The 19,687-nt window shown below is 41.7% G+C and overlaps 1 protein-coding gene across 5 annotated transcripts in view; it reads left to right on the forward strand.

Annotated features, from left to right (window-relative positions):
- The window catches only part of LOC134344521 (5'-AMP-activated protein kinase subunit gamma-2-like), a 512,949-nt gene that overhangs the window by 203,458 nt on the left and 289,804 nt on the right, over window positions 1–19,687 (forward strand). For all 5 annotated transcript variants that reach the window (XM_063044464.1, XM_063044467.1, XM_063044463.1 and 2 more), the window contains one exon: window positions 6,001–6,277. In XM_063044464.1, the coding sequence (XP_062900534.1) occupies window positions 6,001–6,277 (277 nt within the window). The remainder of the gene's footprint in view (window positions 1–6,000; window positions 6,278–19,687) is intronic.

The following is a 19,687-nucleotide window of genomic DNA, read 5'->3' on the forward strand; positions in this document are numbered from 1 at the left end:
CAAAACAGTGGCTATACTTTATTAGGAGTTTGAAGCGATTTGGTATGTCAACAAATATACTCAAAAACTTCTACAGATGTACTGTGGAGAGCATTCTGACAGACTGCATCACTGTCTGATATGGAGGGGCTACTGCACAGGACCAAAAGAAGCTGCAGAGGGTTGTAAATTTAATCAGCTCCTTCTTGGGTACTAGCCTACAAAATACGCAGGATACCTTCAAGGAGCGTTGCCTCAGAAAGGCAGCATCCGTTATTAAGGATCTCCAGCACCCAGGAGGCGTACCCTTTTCTCACTGCTACCATCAGGGAGGAGGTACAGAAGCCTGAAGGCACACACTCAGCGATTCAGGAACAGCTTCCCCTCTGCCATCCGATTCCTAAATGGACATTGAACCCTTGCACATTACCTCACTTTTTTTTTATATATCGTATTTCTGTTTTTTGCACTATTTTAAATCTATTCAATATATGCATACTGTATAAAGCATACTGAATAAGATTTATTTATTATTATTACTATTATTATTTTTTTCTTCTATCTTATGTATTGCATTGAACTGTTGCTACTAAGTTAACAAATTTCACGTCACATGCTGGTCACTGATTCTTGAAAATTTGGATAAAACAGGTTTTAATTTTGAAAAGAAAAAAAATTTAAACGTTAAGAAATCTAAACTATATGTTCATAGAACAAGGTCTCAGCAATCAAGCAATATTTCAGTGCAACCTCCTGATTTTGTAATTTTTCCATAAAATGTGTGTTTTTCCTGTCATTACTTAGTTTTTGTCAACACAGTCAGACAAATAAAAAGCTAATTATTCTTATTTATTTAGTCTTATAAAGATTTAGAGGTTTTAAATCATTGTGTCTACACCATTCAACACATATATGCTGTTAAATGTTGAATATTCACTTTTGTTCATTTTTTATACTATTTCACATGTACTCCTTTAAAAACTTACATCTTGCAACTTTTATCATTAGCATTAAATATACAACATAACAATTTTGGACGTTAAAAACGCATTTTTAATTTCAAAGAAACAATTACTTTAATAAATCAGCTGTTTTGGAGGAACAGATTGTAAGCATATTAATTTAAAACAAGGGAAGTTCCCTCTGACGGTGCTGACTGAGACCTGACGGTGGTGGCAGTGGCCTAATTACAACAAACAATTCCAACCTCTTCACCACTCAAGTCAATGCTTCCTTGTTTAACAACTTTATTTAACAACTTGGTACAACAAATGACAATTTGTCATGTACTTTTTATCCTTCTGTAAATATTAACAGTAAACAGCAAAATAAAAACTACAGTACAACTGCAATGTTTAAGTATAAATATCAGAAAACACACCAGGAACTTAAAAAAAAAATTCCATTCATTTCTGGGCTTGAAAATCTTCGAAAACATTCAGTTAGCTTTATCAGGAAGTAGACGATTAATATGCTCCTCCTCTATGACGTCCATGACTTCAGCAGACAGGTGGTAGATCTCCCTCGTCCTGCTTACATGACCCGGTCATGATGGCTCCATCAGTTTGACCAGAATATCTTCAACTGGTACGAAGCACATATCCTTTCCACCAGGTTTTGGATGGAAGTACGTGTTGGGCCCATGAGGGTGGAAAAACTCCACTTGAACATCTTGATGATGAGCATCCACAGTGACAGTCTTTGCTAACCACCAATTTTGGTCATAAATGACTGCAAGCCAATCTCCACAATTAATGACACCAGCAGGTATATCTGTCGCAGTCCCATCAGGACCACTCTGGGGTTCCTGCTCCATTTCCTCCATCAGCATTGCCAAAGGCCCTCTGTTTTTTCCCATTGTGGTAGGGCCATCATTCTCCTCAGCCTGTACCCTGGCATGTGTATTTTCAGTCAACTGAAATGCTGGCAAATCTGTGGCTCACTGCAGAAACATGACAATGATCTGCGATGGATGCTGTTTCCGTAAGGTATGACCTGATGGATTTTCCTCGTTGCTAGTACAGGTTTTAGTGGTTGAGAAAGGAGTGCATCATATCTCTGTATGTCACCTTCAGCAATATGATAGAGTTGAGTACTGCAAAGGCTTCTCCCAACCATCTCATGGAAGATCTTGCCATCCACAATGTGATTCCCCCGTAGTACAAGGCTGTCTGCAGTCCTTTTCACAGTTCCCCCAATGCCATCTGGAGCTCCCTTCCCATGTGAAGTGGTGAAGAAGTTCCAGGTTGTTCTCTGGAAACCCAGCGTTAGAGGTACATTGCAGAGGAGAGAGAAGTTCTTCTTGTTTTTGTACTGCTTGCTGGGGCCATCTGACCAAAATTGAATGGTATCAACTTTTGGAAATTTTAAACAAATACCTCTGAGGACTGGTTCCATGTGAGTCCAAATGGCAGAAGCATCCTGTCGCTTGGATTCTGATATTGTACAAAATTCTGCTTTCTCTTCTTTTGTGTAGTACATGCCAATGTGCAGATTGAGTTGTGGGAGGTTCTGACCAAAATGGCATGACTGTACCTCAGAACTATATTTGCATTTCCATGCCTCAGAAAAGTCCACATGCACAATTACAGTGCTTTCATTGCAGTTCTGTATCAAGCTGCTGTATTCCCTGGACTGGTTCTGAACTAAGCACACATGTGTTGTTGTTTCACTCCGGTTTGTCTTCGGTTTGATGAGCTTTGTCAGTGTGCCATTGTGCTTCACAAGTCTTGTATTGTAGTGAATTCCATCTGCTGTTTGGTCCTGAAATCATTCCCATTGCTGCCACTCAACATCGGTCAACTCTTGCTGTGGGGTGGGAAGTGTGTGCTTGTGGAGACACAGGGTGCAGGAGCGCAGAAGACATGCCTCGCTTGTCTGAGAACAACACACAAGTTCAAAACTATCCTCCAATTTGCTAGACTTGACAACACCATGTGCTCTTAGGACCTCAAACATCAGCTTTGCATTTTCATGGTATTGGCATTGGCGTGTCTTTCGATCTGATGGTTTTGGTGCTGTGACATAGAATGGACATAAGGCACAGAGGGATGAATAACTGAGTTTTACAGTTGGTTCCTTTTTGATGAACTCCCTGTGGAGGTTGAATATTGTGTCAGTCAGAATCATTCTCTGACGCTTTATTTTCTTCCGTGTTATCGTGTCCTGTTTGTCAGTCGTCATTCGTGCAGCATTATGGTAGAAATCCTGAACCATCTGGGTTATTGTTTGAATGTAAGTGGGTTTTTTGTCAGTAGTCCTTCTCTTTCGCAGTGTGTTATATGTCAGCCCAAACTGCTTTGTCTGGTGCATTAGGCGATATTTCTTTAGAACCCTGCCTGAGAGTCAAGTTCTTTGATTTTTGAGCAGACTTGTGGGGTGACTGTAAATTATTTTTGTTTTGATTAAATTCTTGAATGAAACAGTTGTGGAAGAGCAGGGTTTTCTTGATGGAGGGGTTTTTGAGTTTGCTTCCCTGTAGCATCTGCTCTATTTTTTTTGGTGACTTATGTTTTTTGTGTTTTTCTAGTTTGCTCTCGTCACCAACGCTTTTTCAGTCTGTTCCTATCTTTTATTATCTCTTGAAGTTTATTTTTCAAAGCTTTCATCTCTCTCAAGTATCTTGCTCTTGATTTCTTTTTTTCCCTTTCCCCTGCTATAGACTGCGTACTGCGAGCTAGCTCCTATATAGTCTGATCCAATGGACTATCTGAAGGAGTTTCTGGATGTTCTCTTGCACTCTCTCGACTCTTGCTGTCTACGTTTCCACGCCTTTCTCTTACTCCTCTTTTCACATTCATTCAAATCACTGATAGTTTTTATCTTCCCATCCTCTACTCTCTTCTTCCATCTTTGCTTTTCCTTTCTCAGGTATTCCTCCGTTAACTCTGGCTCACTATATATTTTCTCTCTCCGCCTTCTTAGTATTCCGTTACTTCTCCTTTGCTCCCCACTGATAGCTGCTGCCTAGCCATAACTTCCTAAAATACATAAAAGGAAGGTCAGAATTTAATAGAATTACTGTGAAATTGTGCAAAATTACTATGAATTTAATTATGTTTAATTTGATGAAATTTTAAAGTGATTGGGTGGTGCAACTAAATTCATTTGTGGTTTTAGTCATTGGGGATACATATAGTAAGGAAATATTGTAGGCCTGTGTGTGGAAGAAATAAAGGGGAAATTATGTATATTATAAATAAAGAGGTTAATGAAACATTACAAGCCATATTACTATTTAGTTTGATCATAAATTATATTCAAGCCTCCATTGAGGATGATTTGGATGTTTTTGTCAAAACCGTCAAACTATGTGTCACCACCATCAGACAGAAAACCTAACAGTTTTAACATCTGACGGTGGTGACAAAAACACACTTTTTTACATGACCTGCATGAGTATACAGGAGCCGTCTTGTTTTCCCTCTGTTGCTTGCTGCCTCTGGCCTCTACTTAAAATGCATGAATTTATATCATAATTTACAATAATTCTTTCTATATAAAAGAGAAAGCGTTGACACATCATGGTTGTGACGGTAGCAACATCAATAAATATGTAAAAAATATTGAAAAGATAGCAAACTTACAGGAGATTGTTTGACCTTGTTGCATTTAGCAGATGTGGAGGGTGGAAAGGGGATCCTCAGGAATATAGTTGACCATGTGGTTGCTTGATTGTATTGCCTTTTTTTAAATAAATATCTGACGGTGTTGACAAAAACTTGGGACACATTTTGAGCAACCACAAAATAAGAGTAAATATTGTTGAAAATTCACTGCTTTTAGTTTTAAAGAGGTTTTTCACTCTACCCTTTCATCAGGGATAAATATTATACATTTTAAATGATTTTTTCACACTTTTTATCAATTTGAAATGATAATCTCTTGTCTGAGGACAACTAATTTTGTGGGTATTGGGCTATCATATAATCATATAATTTATAAAATTAAAAACAAACATATGAAAAAATGTTGCATTTGTGCAAAAGACCCTCAGGTGATCGACCCTGATTATTTAAAATAAGAAAATGTTATTCATTTTCAACGGAGTTAGTACGTTTCTTAGTGGGACATATTTTCGTCAAAGTGTCAAGAATCAGTGATGTGATAATAAACCTGATTCTGATTCTGACATGGTTAGAGCATTGGATGATTGGTAAGAGGCAGTGAATAGGAATAAAAGGATCCTTTTCTGGTTGGCTGCCAGTGACTAGTGGTGTTCCACAGGGGCCAGTATTGGGACCGCTCCTGTACCTCCTCTCTGATGGTAGTAATGAGAAGAGGGCATGTCCTGGCTGGGTGGTGAGATTCCTTAATGATGGATGCCACCTTTTTGAGGCTAGTGCCCATGATGGAGCTAGCTGAGTTTACAAGCCTCTATTTTCCAGATCCTGTGCAGTGGCCTCTCCATACCGGATGGTGATGCAACCAGTTAGAATGCTCTCCACGGTACCGCTGTAGAGATCTGCTAGAGTCTTAGGTGACATACCAAATCTCCTTAGATTGTTAATGAAACATAACTGCTGGTGTGCCTTCTTTTTAATTGCATCAATGTGTTGGGCCCAGGTTCAATCTTCAGAGATGTTGGCACCAGGATTGAAGCTACTCACCCTTTCCGCTGCTGATTCCTCAACGAGGACTGGTGTGTGTTCTCTTGGCTTTCCATTCCTGAAGTCCACAATCAATTCCTCTGGCTCCAAACTCCTTGATCTTTCCAGAGTGTTGGCCCATTTCAGAATTCTTAAAATTACTCATTTCAACCCTGTTATCTATTTGAACGATTGTTGTCCCTCTCAGTTTTGCAGTTTGTTCTTGTAATATGTGCAGCTTCACAGTAGATTTGACTGTAATCAGTCAAGCCGTGCACTGAAGTTTTTCTGTTGTACTTTGTTGCCTTTCCCTGTTCTCAGTGTCCTTCTGAAGTGCGTAGAAGAAGTAGAAATGTTTCAGAGTATCATCTCCTCAGTGGACCTTTGTGCTATGATTTGTGCTCCTAGGCCTGACTGTTGTGCCTCTCCACAGGGAGAAGACAGTTTCCACACCTGCGGCAGCCCCTCCAAAGGATTTTTTTCCCGGAATTTTTACCATCGGCCGTCCAGTCCTGTCTCCGCCCCAGTGAGAGTGAAGCAAAGCCCAGGTTCCCCCAAAACAGTCTTCCCTTTTCCCCAAGACTCTTCGCCAAGGTCTCCCCGACGAATGAGCTTCAGTGGCATATTTCGCTCGACGTCAAAGGATTCCTCTGGCAGCTCAACCTCTACCTCACCTGTCTCAATGAAGTTCTTCTCCAGGTCCAGGAAAGGTAAGACATTATTACGGATAGACATTGGAATAGGGAACTGGGTGGCGGGATCATATTCTGTCTCCTCCTCTCCTGCACTTTCTCGATCCCCACAGTTCAACTTTTTCTCCTTCACAAATAATTTGCGACCTCTTGTACACCAGCTCCACTTCTGTCCAGAACAAACTCCAGCTTCTCAATGTTCAAAATTCGAAGAAAATTTATTATCAAAATACGTATATGAACCACATGCTACCCCGCGATACATTTTCTTTTAGATATTCACAATAGAACAAAAACACACAGTAGAATCAGTGAAAAGCTAAATGCAAACACTGACAATCTGCATGCAAAAGACAAAGCGTACAAATACAAAAAAAAAGAAATAATAATAAAATAATGCCGAGAACATTGAGTTGTAGAGTCCTTGAGAGTAAGTCCATATTTTGTAGTAGGATCACAAACAAGAGGAAATCTGCAGATGCTGGAAATCCAAGCAACACACACAAAATGCTGGAGGAACTCAGCAGGCTAGGCAGCATCGATGGAGAAGAGTAAACAGTTGACTTTTTGGGCTGGGACCCTTCAGCTGGACATTCCACAGTTTGTAGATTCCCCTTTCAAATCTCTTACTAACTCTTCCTTTAGTTAGTCCTGACAAAGGGTCTCGGCCTGAAACATCAACTGTACCTCTTCCTAGAGATGCTGCCTGGCCTGCTGCGTTCACCAGCAACTTTGATGTGTGTTGCCACAGTTTGTTGAATCAGTTTTGAGTTGTGAGTGAAGTTGTCTACGCTGGTTCAGGAGCTTGACAGTTGAAGGGTAATAACTGTTCCTGAACTTGGTGTAATGGGACTGGATGGCAGCATCGATAAGAGAGCATGGCCTGGATGGTCGAGGTCCTTGATGATGGATGCTGCTCTCTTGTGGCAGTGCCTCCTTGTAGGTAATTCTTTGTATGAACTTGTTACAGTGGAGGTGGTGATTTCCATCATGTTAATACTCCTTATCCTTTTTGCTTTCTATCTTGCCACACAGGCAATCTTCTTCTTTTTCTGAGGTTTTTATGGCAACTGGCAAACAGCTTTAAAGTGCATTACTGCCACCTTCTGAACTGGAGTGTGGGTCAGGATATCTAAATCCTATGTATTTTATATTAGTATCAACTTCTATAAAAAAAAGACTTGTGGCTTTAAGGAAATGCACTAAAACAATAATCTTGTGTTCCTTTCTGCAAAATATCATTAATATTAAATTGTATTTTATTCTGTGAAAACTTTAAAGCCAACCACCCCCTCCCTTGATTATATCTTGGACACTTCACCAATACGTGCTCAACCGTTTCTTGCTGATTACAGTACTCACACCTTCCATTACTGTGGGGTGGCACGGTAGCATAGTGGTTAGCACAAGGCTTTACAGTACCAGTGACACGGTTCAATTCCTGCCACTGCCTGTAAGGAGTTTGTGCATTCTCCCCATGACCGTTTGGGTTTCCTCCGGGTGCTTTGGATTTCTCCCACAGTCCAAAGACTACTGGTTGGTAGGTTAATTGCTCACTGTAAGTTGTCCTGTGATTAGGCTAGCGTTAAATAAGGGGTTGCTGGGTGATGTGGCTCACTGTATCTCAATAAATAATTTTTTTTGTATTTCTTCATGAAAAACAATGTACCATTTAACCCTGTGTGTCTAAACCTTAATCTCTGTATTATCACTTTCTCCCTCCTACCCTTTCCTACGTTCCTCAAACATTCCACTATTTTCTGGATATTATAAAGATGTCTTCCTGTTCTGTCTTTATCCCATTGTTTTCTCCACGATTGTTTGATTTCACACCTTTCATTTCTCCTTTACTGTAATTTATTTGAATGTCTACTTCTGCTCGTCTAGTTGCCTCCTTTGCTAACTTATCCGCTTGTTCATTCCCTCCAATACCAACATGTGCAGGAATATGCATAAAATATATACAGAGTCCCATCATTTAATTCTAAGTAAGCTTTGTATTATCTCATACGTAATGTCTGATCTTGCCTCTGAATATAAATCTTTTAGACTCCTGATTGCTGTGCTTGAATCAGTCAATATTACAACTGTCCTTGGTCTCACTTCCACCATCCACTGCAAAGTTAATAGAACAGCTGTCATTTTACCTGTATACACTGAGAAATCATCATTTATTCTCACTTGCTTTTTAATGTTAAAATCAGGCACTACCAATCCTACCCCAATCTACTATTACCATTTTTTAGCAACTGCTGTCTACTCCTTGTTGCAAGTAGCCTAACCCCTGTGGAACGCTACTAGTCACTGACAACCAACCAAAAAAGGCCTTCTTTATTCCCATTCTTTGTCACCTGCCAGTCGTCCAATCTTCTAGTCATGCTGGTATCTTCCTTGTAATACCATGGGCTTTTAGCTTGCTTAGCAGCTTCATATGCGGTACCTTGTCAAAGTCCTTCCAAAAATCCAAGTAAACAACATTTACTGACTCTCCTTTGTCTATCCTGCCTGTTATTTCTTCAAAGTACACTGGTAGTGCTGTGTCTGCTTCTTTCAGCTGATCCCTAAATTCTTTCGTCAGGCTCTTTGGTGATATTGTTCCAGGGCTTTCAGGTGCCTACTATAGGTGGTTCGTGATTCAGTTCCACAAAGAAACGTAGGAAGGACTGCTCTATAGACTAAAAATTTTGTTTGGAGCTGTACCTCACGGTCTTCAAAGGCTCTTTTCCATAGTCTTACACAGGCTCCGCTACTCAGGCTGTGGTTGATCTCTGAGCCAGTGTCTGCCTTTGAGGAAAGAATGTTGCCATGGTGGGGAAAGTGGCTTCTGTACCTCCATCCTGGTGGTAGCAGCGGGAAAAGAGCATGGCCTAGATGGTGACGTTCCTTGATGATGGGTGCTGCTTTCTTGTGGACGTGCTCCTTGCAGATAGTTCCTTGGAGAACCTTTTTTCATTGGAGGTGGGTAATTTCCATGATGTTAATACTCCACATCATTTCCTTTTGCTATCTTCCAATCATTAGCAGCTGCTGTCCGCTCCTTGTTGTACGTGTGCATTGATGGAGAAAGTGAGACTATGACTATGGCTATGTGACCCTGGGTTCAATCTCACTGCTGTCTGCGAGGAGTTTGCAGCTTCTCCCCGTCACCACAGGGGTTTTCTCCACCTATTCCTTTTTCCTCCTACATTCTAAAGACGTGTGGTGTAGTAGTTAATTGGTCATATGGGTGTAATTGGTCACAGTTCTAGCTCGTTGGGCCAGAACTGTGCGGTGTCTCTAAAGAAACTAAAAATGGAATAAAAGCTCCAAAGGTTGTGAACGCAAGGGATGCTGAAAGTCCAGAGTAATACACACAAGATGCTGAAGGAACTCAGCAGGTCAGGCTGCATTCATGGAAAGAGATAAGCAGTTGATGTTTTGGGCTGAGGCCATTCATCTGTATTCAAATCCGTAATCCAAAGATTGTGGATTTGAAAGCCATACTTAAATATATCCATATCTAGAGCACTCATTAAACATAATGACCTTCATAGAAGCAAGTTAACACAGAAACAAAAGCATTGTACCAATTGTTTTTAGGTTCTCTTGTTACGTGATCCTGGAATTGCTACATACTTTGTGCTGGACTGCACGGATAAGATTATCTCAGGTCCATAGAGCACTGGTAGTAGTGGTAGGAGTTGGAAGGGCACCCATTCCTTTTGAAGTCACATGGGAGTCCCCACCAGTCTTCTTATCACACAAAATAGACATGAAGGAGGTCCTCCGTCTTGATAGTGGGCGTGCCTCCTCTGATACACCCTAAACATCTCAGATCATTCTATCCTTCTTCCCTCCCTCTACTGATAAAGTTCCACTCTTCTTCCTCAGCCTACACTTGGAGTGTTGTGAGAAATTTTGGGCCCCTTATCTAAGAAAGAATGTGTTGTCATTGTAGAGGGTCCAGAGGAGGTTTATGAGAATGATCCTGGGAATGAAAGGGTCAACGTATGAGGAGCATTTGATGGCTCTGGGCCTGTACTTGCTGGAGTTTAGAAGAATGAGGAGAGATCTCATTGAAACCTATCAAATATTGAAAGGCCTAGATAAAGTGGTCATGGAGAGGATGTTTCCTATAGTGTGGGAGTCTAGGATCTGAGGACACAGCCTCAGAATGGAAGGACAACCCTTTAGAACAGAGATGAAGAGGAATATCTTTAGCCAGAGGGTAGTGAATCTGTAGAATCCATTGCCTCAGGAGGCCAAGTCATTGGGGTATATTTAAAGCAGAGGTTGATAGATTCTTGATTGGTAATAGTTACAAGTAGAAGACTGGAGGATGGGGTTGAGAGGGATAATAAATCAGCTATGATTCAATGGCAGAGCAGACTCGATGGGCCAATTGACCTAATTTTGCCCCAATGTCTTATAGTTTCCCAAAATCCCAAATTACCAACAAGAAACCTTTTTAACTTTGACATTCTTTTCATAATTAAACCCCTTGTGGATTTGGTAGCTGGCCCGGAAATAGAAGCAAAGCTCAGGTGTATCAGAAGTTCTGTCTGTCCAATGTGCTGAGCAACAAGCCTACAAAGAAAATTACCTACATGTCATATCAGATTCCATTTGGGAATATTTTTACAGCCTTCCCTGGGCTCTAAATTAAAACCCTTTCCTCTTTTCAAAGCTGTGCAAAAAATCTGGATGGAAAGGAATTTGAAAAAAAGTTAACTGTTTTATTAACTCCAATCACCTCACTCTGGCTGAGAATTTTGACATGAATTGTCTAGTCTTGACTCTGATTACATGGTTGACTTCAGTATGTTTCATCTGAGTTATAGGGAAAGGTTGAATAGGTTAGGACTTTATTCACAGGATCACAAGAGGGTGAGGGGAGATCTTACAGAGGTATACAGAATTATGAGGGGCATAGATAGGATAGATACTTTTTGACCTCAGGTTGGATAAGGCTAGAACTAGAAGTCGTAATTTAGGATGAAAGGTGGAATATTTAAGGGGAATCTGAGCGGGGGATGCAATTTGGAATGAGCTGCCAGCGGAAGTGGTAGATTCGAGTTCAGTTGTAACATTTAAGAGAAGTTTGGATTAGTACATGGATGAGAGAGGAATGAAGGCCTATCATCTGGCTGCAGGTATATGGGAAAAGATCGGGCTGGCGTGGTCTAGATGAGACATTGGGCCTGTTTCTGTGTGTAGTGCTCTGTGCTGAAGGAAATTAAGTGTTTTGGAGGCATTCCTAGATGAAGCCCATGTGTGATTTTACAGTTTCAGAGAGCAGAGTTTAAGATGTTTAAAATATGAGGTGACAAATGGCTTAATGGAGCAATTTGCCCTAATTGAGACTGGTATCATTCAACATTGCTTCTCTCTTGCAAACAGCGTGCCAATTAGCAATTTGTAATTAAAACAAGTCACAAGCAGTGGTACCCATGCCATCATCTTATCTCTGAAGATAGGGGATCTGCAGTTGTGTACACTGCCTAATGAAGACCTGAAGCCATTCCAGTGATTTATCATATAATCATTGCTGGTCCATTCCTCTGGGGGATCGATGTAGCATTTGGTTCCTGCCTGTCATTGTAACTGAGAAAATTGCTGTTCCCTGGGGAACAGGGCTCTCTGATGTATTCATTACATCATTTAGAAGCCAAGGTGGAGCTCCTTTTTAAAGTTGTTATATCTGGGCTTGCTTTAGCTAAAATGAGCATTTTAGAGTATTAGGATGTTTAAAGACTCAAATGGATTATTGATGTTCTTTGTGGTAGAGAATTTTTCTCTGCTTGGTCAGGGTTATGTGGTAGATCTTTAATGTCCTTGGGCAATGGATGGGAGGCATTCACTTGTTTTACCCTATCAATATAATATTAAACTTCCCCCCATAAATATTCTTGGTTCCAAGTTAGGGTCTTCCAATTTTTTAAGTTGCTCTACATAACTGAAGTCTTGTATCCCTGATTGTAACCTAGTGAATCTTTAGGATGTGTGAGCTCAGAATTATTCAATTGCATGTGGTCTGTTGACCAGAAAGTCAAAGATCCAGTTGCTTAGGGAGGTGTTGTGTCCCAGGTCAAGGAGTTTTGAGATGAGTTTATTTGGAACTATGGTATTGAAGGCCATGTCTACCTTATCTCTGCTCACAGGACAAACTGCATCCTGCCATGGTAGACATCTGTTGTAGTTCTCCTATTGCAAATATGTGTTTCCTTAGATAGAGAGAACACACCTTTAAGCAATACACCCAATGTGGTCTCACCAAGGTCCTTTGCAATTAAGGCTTTACTTTTCTAATTGCCAACTTGATGAACCTACATAGAGCACTACAGCACAGAAACAGGCCCTTTGATACATCTAATCCATGCCGAACTGTTATTCTCAAGTCAAGTCACTTTTTATTGTCATTTCAACCATAACTGCTGGTACAGAACATAGTAAAAATGAGACAACGTTTTCCAGGACCATGGTGTTACATGAAACAATACAAAAACTACACTGAACTACATAAGAAAAAACACAAAAACTACACCAGACTACAGACCTATCCAGGACTGCATAAAGTGCACAAAACAGTGCAGGCACTACAATAAATAATAATAATAAATAATAAACAAGACAGTAGGCACAGTAGAGGGCAGTAGGTTGTTGTCAAGCCAGGCTCTGGGTATTGAGGAGTCTGATGGCTTGGGGGAAGAAACTGTTACATAGTCTGGTCGTGAGAGCTCGAATGCTTCGGTGCCTTTTTCCAGATGGCAGGAGGGAGAAGAGTTTATATGAGGGGTGCATGGGGTCCTTCATAATGCTGTTTGCTTTGTGGATGCAGTGTGTGGTGTAACTGTCTGTGATGGCGGGAAGAGAGACCCCGATGACCTTCTCAGCTGACCTCACTATCCGCTGCAGTGTCTTGCGATCCGAGATGGTACAATTTCCGAACCAGGCCGTGAGGCAGCTGCTCAGGATGCTCTCGATACAACCCCTGTAGAATGTGGTGAGGATGGGGGGTGGGAGATGGACTTTTCTCAGCCTTCGCAGAAAGTGGAGACACTGCTGGGCTTTCTTTGCTATGGAGCTGGTGTTGAGGGACCAGGTGAGATTCTCCGCCAGGTGAACACCAAGAAATTTGGTGTTCTTAACAATCTCAATGGAGGAGTGGTCGATATTCTGCCTAGTAACATCGATCCACACCTGGACCATAGCCCTCCATACCCCTTCCATCCATGTACTTAGCCAAGCTTCTATTAAGATTGCAATCAAACCCATATTCACTACTTCTGCTGGCAGCTAATCCCACACTCGAGCCACTCTCTGAGTGAAGACGGTCCTCCTCATATTCCCCTAAAATATTTCACCTTTCACCCTTAACCTTCAGTTGTTATCTCACCCTAGCTGAGAGGAAAAAGCCTGCGTGCATTCACTCTTTTATATACCCCTTACATATTAACTTCCATTCGTGTACAAGGTCACCAAGTCTCTCTGAATACTGGCACTTTTCAATTGCTACTTTCACATCTTTTACAGGGTGATGCCAGTGAGGCTGCTTAACTAGATAAGAGCCCACTGGATTACCAGAAAGGTACTAGCATGGATAGAAGATTGATCGACTGGCTGGAGGCAAAGAGTAGGAATAAAGAGGGCCTTTTCTAGATGTCTGCCAGTGACTTGTGCTGCAGGGGTCAGTGTTACGACCACTTCGAATCATATGTCAATGATTTGAATGAAGAGTTGGCTTTGTGTCCAAGTTTGCAGACGATGCAGAGATAGGTGGGGTGGGGGGTAAGTATTGTTGAGGAAGCAGGATTTTTGCAGAAGGACCTAGACAGATTGGGAGAATGGGCAAATGATTCGAACAGATGGAATACAGTGTCAGAAAGTGTATGGTTGTGCACTGTGGCAGAAGGAATAAAGGTATGGACTATTTGCTAAATGGGGAGAAAACTCAAAAATGAGAGCTGCAAAGTGACTTGGGAGTCCTCATGCAAGGTTCCCCGAAAGCTAACTTGCAGATTGAGTCAGTGGTGAGGATGGCAAATGCAATGTTAGCATTCATTTCAAGACTACTAGAGTACAAAAGCAAGGATGTAATGATGAGGCTTTGTAAGCATTGGTCAGACTGCAGTTGGAGTATTGTAAGCAATTTTGAGGCCCTTATGTGAGGAAAAAGTGTGCTGGCATTGAAGAAGGTCAAGAGGAGCTTCCCGTGAATGATCCCAGGAATGAAAGGGTTAACATTTGAAGAGCGTTTAATGGCTGGGCCTGTACTTACTCGAGTTTAGAAGAATGGGTGGTGGGTATGGGGGAGGGAAGATCTCACTGAAACCTATGAAATATTGAAAAGCCTAGATAGAGCGTATGTGGAGAGAATGTTTCCAATATTGGGGGAATCTATGACCGGGGGCACAGCCTCAGAATTGACGCACGTTCATTTAGAACAGAGATGAGGAAAAATTTCTTAAGCCAGAGGGTGGCGAATCTGTGTAATTCATTGCCACAGATGACTGTGTAGACCAAGTCATTGGGAATATTTATTGTAAAGCAGAGCTTGATAGATTATTGACTAATTAGGGCGTCAAAGGTATGGGGAGAAGGCAGGAAAATGGGGTTGAGAGGGTTAATAAATCAGCTGTGATGGAATGCCTGAGAAGCCTTGATGGGTCGAATGACCTAATTCTGCTCCTATGGTCTTAAAGCTAATCCCTCTAGATTTTGGTTGTCTTTCCCTAGGAATAGGTCTTAATTATTACGTTATGTATAATTTATGTTAATTTAAGTTTATGTTAATTCGTTAATGTTAATTTATGCTGCAAAAAGCCAATTTTATGGCATTTATACCCAGCATATGTAATATCCACAACAGTAAACTTGAATTTGAAGACTATATAGTTGCAACACCTAGGTTCTGATGAGAGATAACTTAAGGTTGGGTTTCTTGGCATGTAGGATGAGGTACTCAATTGGATTTAATGCAACACACACAAAATGCTGATACTGCTTGACCCTCTGAGTTCCTCTAGCATTTTGTGTGTGTTGCTTTGAATTTCCAGCATCTGCAGATTTTCTCGTGTTCGTGAATTGGATTTAATGTTGGCTTAGTGAGAGAAGCCAGAGAGTGGTAGTAGATGGTTGCCTGTCTGACTGGAGACCTGTGACTGGCGGTGTGCTGCAGGGATCAGTGCTAGGTCTGTTGTTGTTTGCCATCTATATCAACGATCTGGATGATGATGTGGTAAACTGTAAAAGCAAATTTGTGAATATCACCAGAATTCTGGGTATAGTGGACAGTGAGGGAGGCTGTTAAAGCTTTCAGTGTGATCTGGACCAGTTGGAAAGATGGGCTGAAAATGGAAGACAGAATTTAATGCGACGAGTGTGAGGTGTTGCACTTTGGAAGGACAAAGCAAGGTAGGACTTACACTGTGAGTGGTAGGACACTGAGGAGTGTGGTGGAACATAGGGAGCTGGGAGTACAAATCCACAGTTCCTTGAAAGTGGCATCAGAGCTAGATAGGGTTGCAAAGAGAGCTTTTGCCACGTGGTGTGACCTAATTTGGAGAACTGTGTGCAGACTTGGTCACCTACTTACAAGAAAGGTATAAATTAGATTAGATTAGATTATGAGGACACTCAGTCCTCTTTTATTGTCGTTTAGTAATGCATGCAGTAAGAAATGATACAATATTCCTCCGGTGTGATATTACAGAAACACAGGACAGACCAAGACTGAAAAAAAAACTGACAAAAACCACATAATTATAACATATAGTTACAACAGTGCAAAGCAATACCGTAATTTGATGAGGAACAGACCATGGCCACGGTAAAAAAAAGTCACAAAGTCTCTCAAAAGTCCCATCATCTCATGCAGACGGTTGAAGGGAGAAACTCTCCCTGCCATGAGCTTCCAGCGCCGCAAACTTGCTGATGCAGCATCCTGGAAGCACCCGACCACAGTCCGACTCGGAGTCCGTCCAAAAACTTAAAACCTCCGACACCGAGCACTGAGCACCATCTCTGCCGAGCGCTTCGACCCCGGCCCCGGCAACAGGCAATAGGCAAAGCCGAGGATTTGGGGCCTTCCCCTCCGGAGATTCTCGATCACACAATAGCAACAGCAGCAAAGCAGGCATTTCAGAACTTCCTCCAGATGTTCCTCTGTGCTTCTCACATCTGTCTCCATCAAATCAAGATTGTGCACGGCCCCGTTTAACAAATACGATATCAATTCAGAGCGGCCGCGCGCGCTGCGTCGCGCCGCCATCTTCTCCTCCCCAATAAGATTGAGAGAGAAAATTTGCAAGGGTGTTGGTGGGATTTGAGGACCTGAATTATAGGGAGAGGATGAATAGGCGAAGACGTTATTTCCCTAGAACATAGAAGACTGAAGGGAGATTTGATAGAACCTACAAAATTATGAGGGATCGATTTAGAGTAAATGCAAACAAGCTTTTTCCACTGAGGTTGGGTGAGACTAGAGCTAGAGGTCATGCGTTAAGGGTGAAAGTTGAAATGTTTAAGAGGAGCATGAGGGAGAACTTATTCACTCAGCGGGCAGTGAGAATATACCAAGTGGTGGATGCGGGTGCATTTTCAACATTTAAAAAAAATTTGGATGGGCACATGGATGGGAGGGGGATGGAGAGCTTCGGTCTGGGTGCAGGTCGATGGGAATGGGCAGATTAATGGTGTGGCACAGACTAGATGGGCCGAAGGGCCTGCTTCTGTGCTGTAGTTTTCTGTGACTTTAGGACTGTATGGAAGTTTGGATAGATACACGGATGAGAGCAGTATGGAGGGCTGTGATATAGGAACAGGCAGATGGAACTGGGCAGAAAGCCAGATCACAGCAAACTAGATGGGCTGAAGGGCTTGTTTCCGTGCTGCAATGCTCTATGACTATATGACTCAATCTGAGTCTGTTTAATAAGGTTACCAGGCATTAGGCGCTCCTCTGACAATGCTGTGGTTTCTGTGTACTTGCCCAGGACAGACTGCCCAGTTGTTGAGCTCTGGTTTCTGGAGAGGACTTGGAACCACAATGTGACTCAGAATTGTGAGAGCCACTCACTGAACCACAGCCAAAACTTCAGCGTTTCAGATAAATAAATTGCTTTGTCTCATGTGGCAGAAAGAAAGTGAACGTCTCTGTTGCAAAACTTCTTTTGTCTTTTTTTGCTCCATTATCTATCACCACTAGGAAGTGCCTCGGGGTGAAAACTTGCTGTGGGGGTAAATGGGGTCACCAGAGCCAGAGTCAGTGAAGACTAGAAACACACCCTGATGCAGAGTTTGGGCCTAAAGTGTTGACAATTCCTTCCCCCCTCACCCCCATGGACACTGCCTGACCCACTGTGCCGATCAAGATTCCCCTGTAATCTTGTCCAGTTTGCCTGCATTTGGTCCCTGTCCTTCTCAACCATACCACTCCGTGTACCTGTCCATGTACCTTGGAAAAGTTGTTCATGTGCCTGCCTTAACCACTTCCTCTGGCAGTTCATCTCATATACTGCCACCCTCTGGCTGAGAAAGTTTCCCCTCAGGTTTCTGTTTCCCCTCTGACCTAAACCTTCACCCCCTGGTTCTTAATTCCCTGACCTTGCAAAAAAAAATGTGCTCATTGACCCTCTCTGACCCCTTCATAATTTAATACACTTATTTTTGTTGTCTTGTTTTTGTTCTGCATGCACAAATTTTTATCTACATGCATTAGCTACTTGAGTTTAAATGCTCCCGGATGAAATTTGAATCAGCTCACCACTGTAGATACAGCCAAAAATCTCAGTGTTTTGTCACCACTCTCTGTTGGACGGGGTGGTGAGGCTTGGAGCCACTGGAGGAAACTGTGAATCATCGGGCTTGACAGCTCATGAAGCAGCCCATCACTTGCCACGTAAAGAACCTACCTACAGGGGGCAAATAATGCGAGAAGAGGGGTTGCACCTAAGCCAGGGAGCCAGTTGTACACACTGACATCAAACATAATGCTGTATTGACGACTTAAGGGAAGAGGAAGTTTCCACAGCCACAAGACATCTTCACTTCCTCCCTAAGTGCAAAAACAAAAGGCTTCTGGCTTTGCATTTTATTTTTGCTCACACTTGAGCTTGTTTTTGCAATCACTGCCATTTGTCATTGCTACCATCAGGGAGGAGATACAGGAGCCTGAAGACACACCCTCAGTGATTCAGGAACAGCTTTTTCCCCTCTGCCATCAGATTTCCGAATGGGCAATGAACGCATGAACACTGCCTCACTAATTTCTTTGTCTGTTTTTGCACTATTTACTTGATTTAACTTTTTAAATATATATATACTTACTGTAATTTACAGTTTTTATTATTTTGTATTGCAATGTACTGCTGTTGCATAACAGCAAATTTCACAACATATTAAACCTGACTCTGATCCTGATTTTGAATGTTTGGAACTGTTCGAAGAATGACCAACGAAGACTGGCACAACTGATTAATTCTTAAAAAGTCACATAGCCGGACGTTGCCACAAATGATGGTAAGACTCAAGCATCTATGGAAAGAGAAACACAGAATATAGAATAGTAAAAGTCCTTTGCTCCATGATGTTGTGCTAAGCTTTTAACCTACTCTGAGATCAGTCTAAACCTTCCCTGTCATACAGCTCTCCATTTTTCTTTTATCCATGTGCCTACCTCAGAGTCTCTTAAATGTCCCTACTGTATTTGCCTGTGGCACCACATCTGGCAGGGCGTTTATGCACCTACCACTCTCTGTGTAACAAAAACTTACCTCTAAAATCCCCCCATACTTCCTCCAATCACCATAAAGTTATCCCCCCCCCAAAAAAACAGTCAGATTCTAAAAAGGTGTTAGAATAATTTTTTTGTGTGGGAGGAGGGCTTTGGGGGCCAATGTGCCTATTCCGTTTTTGTTTTTTTTTTGCAGGGTGGTGGGATCTTGGGGGCTGATAATCGTGCTGCCTTTCTTTTCATGTGTAGTTTCATGGCTACCCCTAGAACTGAAGAATTTCAGAATTGATTAGTTTGATAATAAGTGAACCTTTGAACCTTTGAAGGTGTCACAGATCCAAAATGTTGCCATTTATTTTTTTATAGGCGTTCTTAAACCTGCAATTTTTCCAGCATTTTCTTTTTTTACTTCAGATTTCCAGAATCGGATATTTAATTTTTAGAAACACAAGAGATTTAGAAACACAAACACAAGAAAATGCTGGTGGATGTCAGCAGGTCAGGCAGCATCTATGTAGAGAAATAAAAAGTCAATGTTTCAGGCAAAGACCTTTTACCAGGAGTTCCTCCTGCTTTTTATCTTTATGAATTTGAATGACAGAAATTTGAGCTCTATGAGTGGAGCTTGCTCATTAGGCAGCACAGTTAGCATGGGTAAGTCGAACTGAAAGGTCATTCCGTTTCCATGCACAGTGACTCTATGAACCTCACCTGCA

This window comes from Mobula hypostoma, chromosome 3, assembly GCF_963921235.1.
Source record: "Mobula hypostoma chromosome 3, sMobHyp1.1, whole genome shotgun sequence".
NCBI classification, from domain to species: domain Eukaryota; kingdom Metazoa; phylum Chordata; class Chondrichthyes; order Myliobatiformes; family Myliobatidae; genus Mobula; species Mobula hypostoma.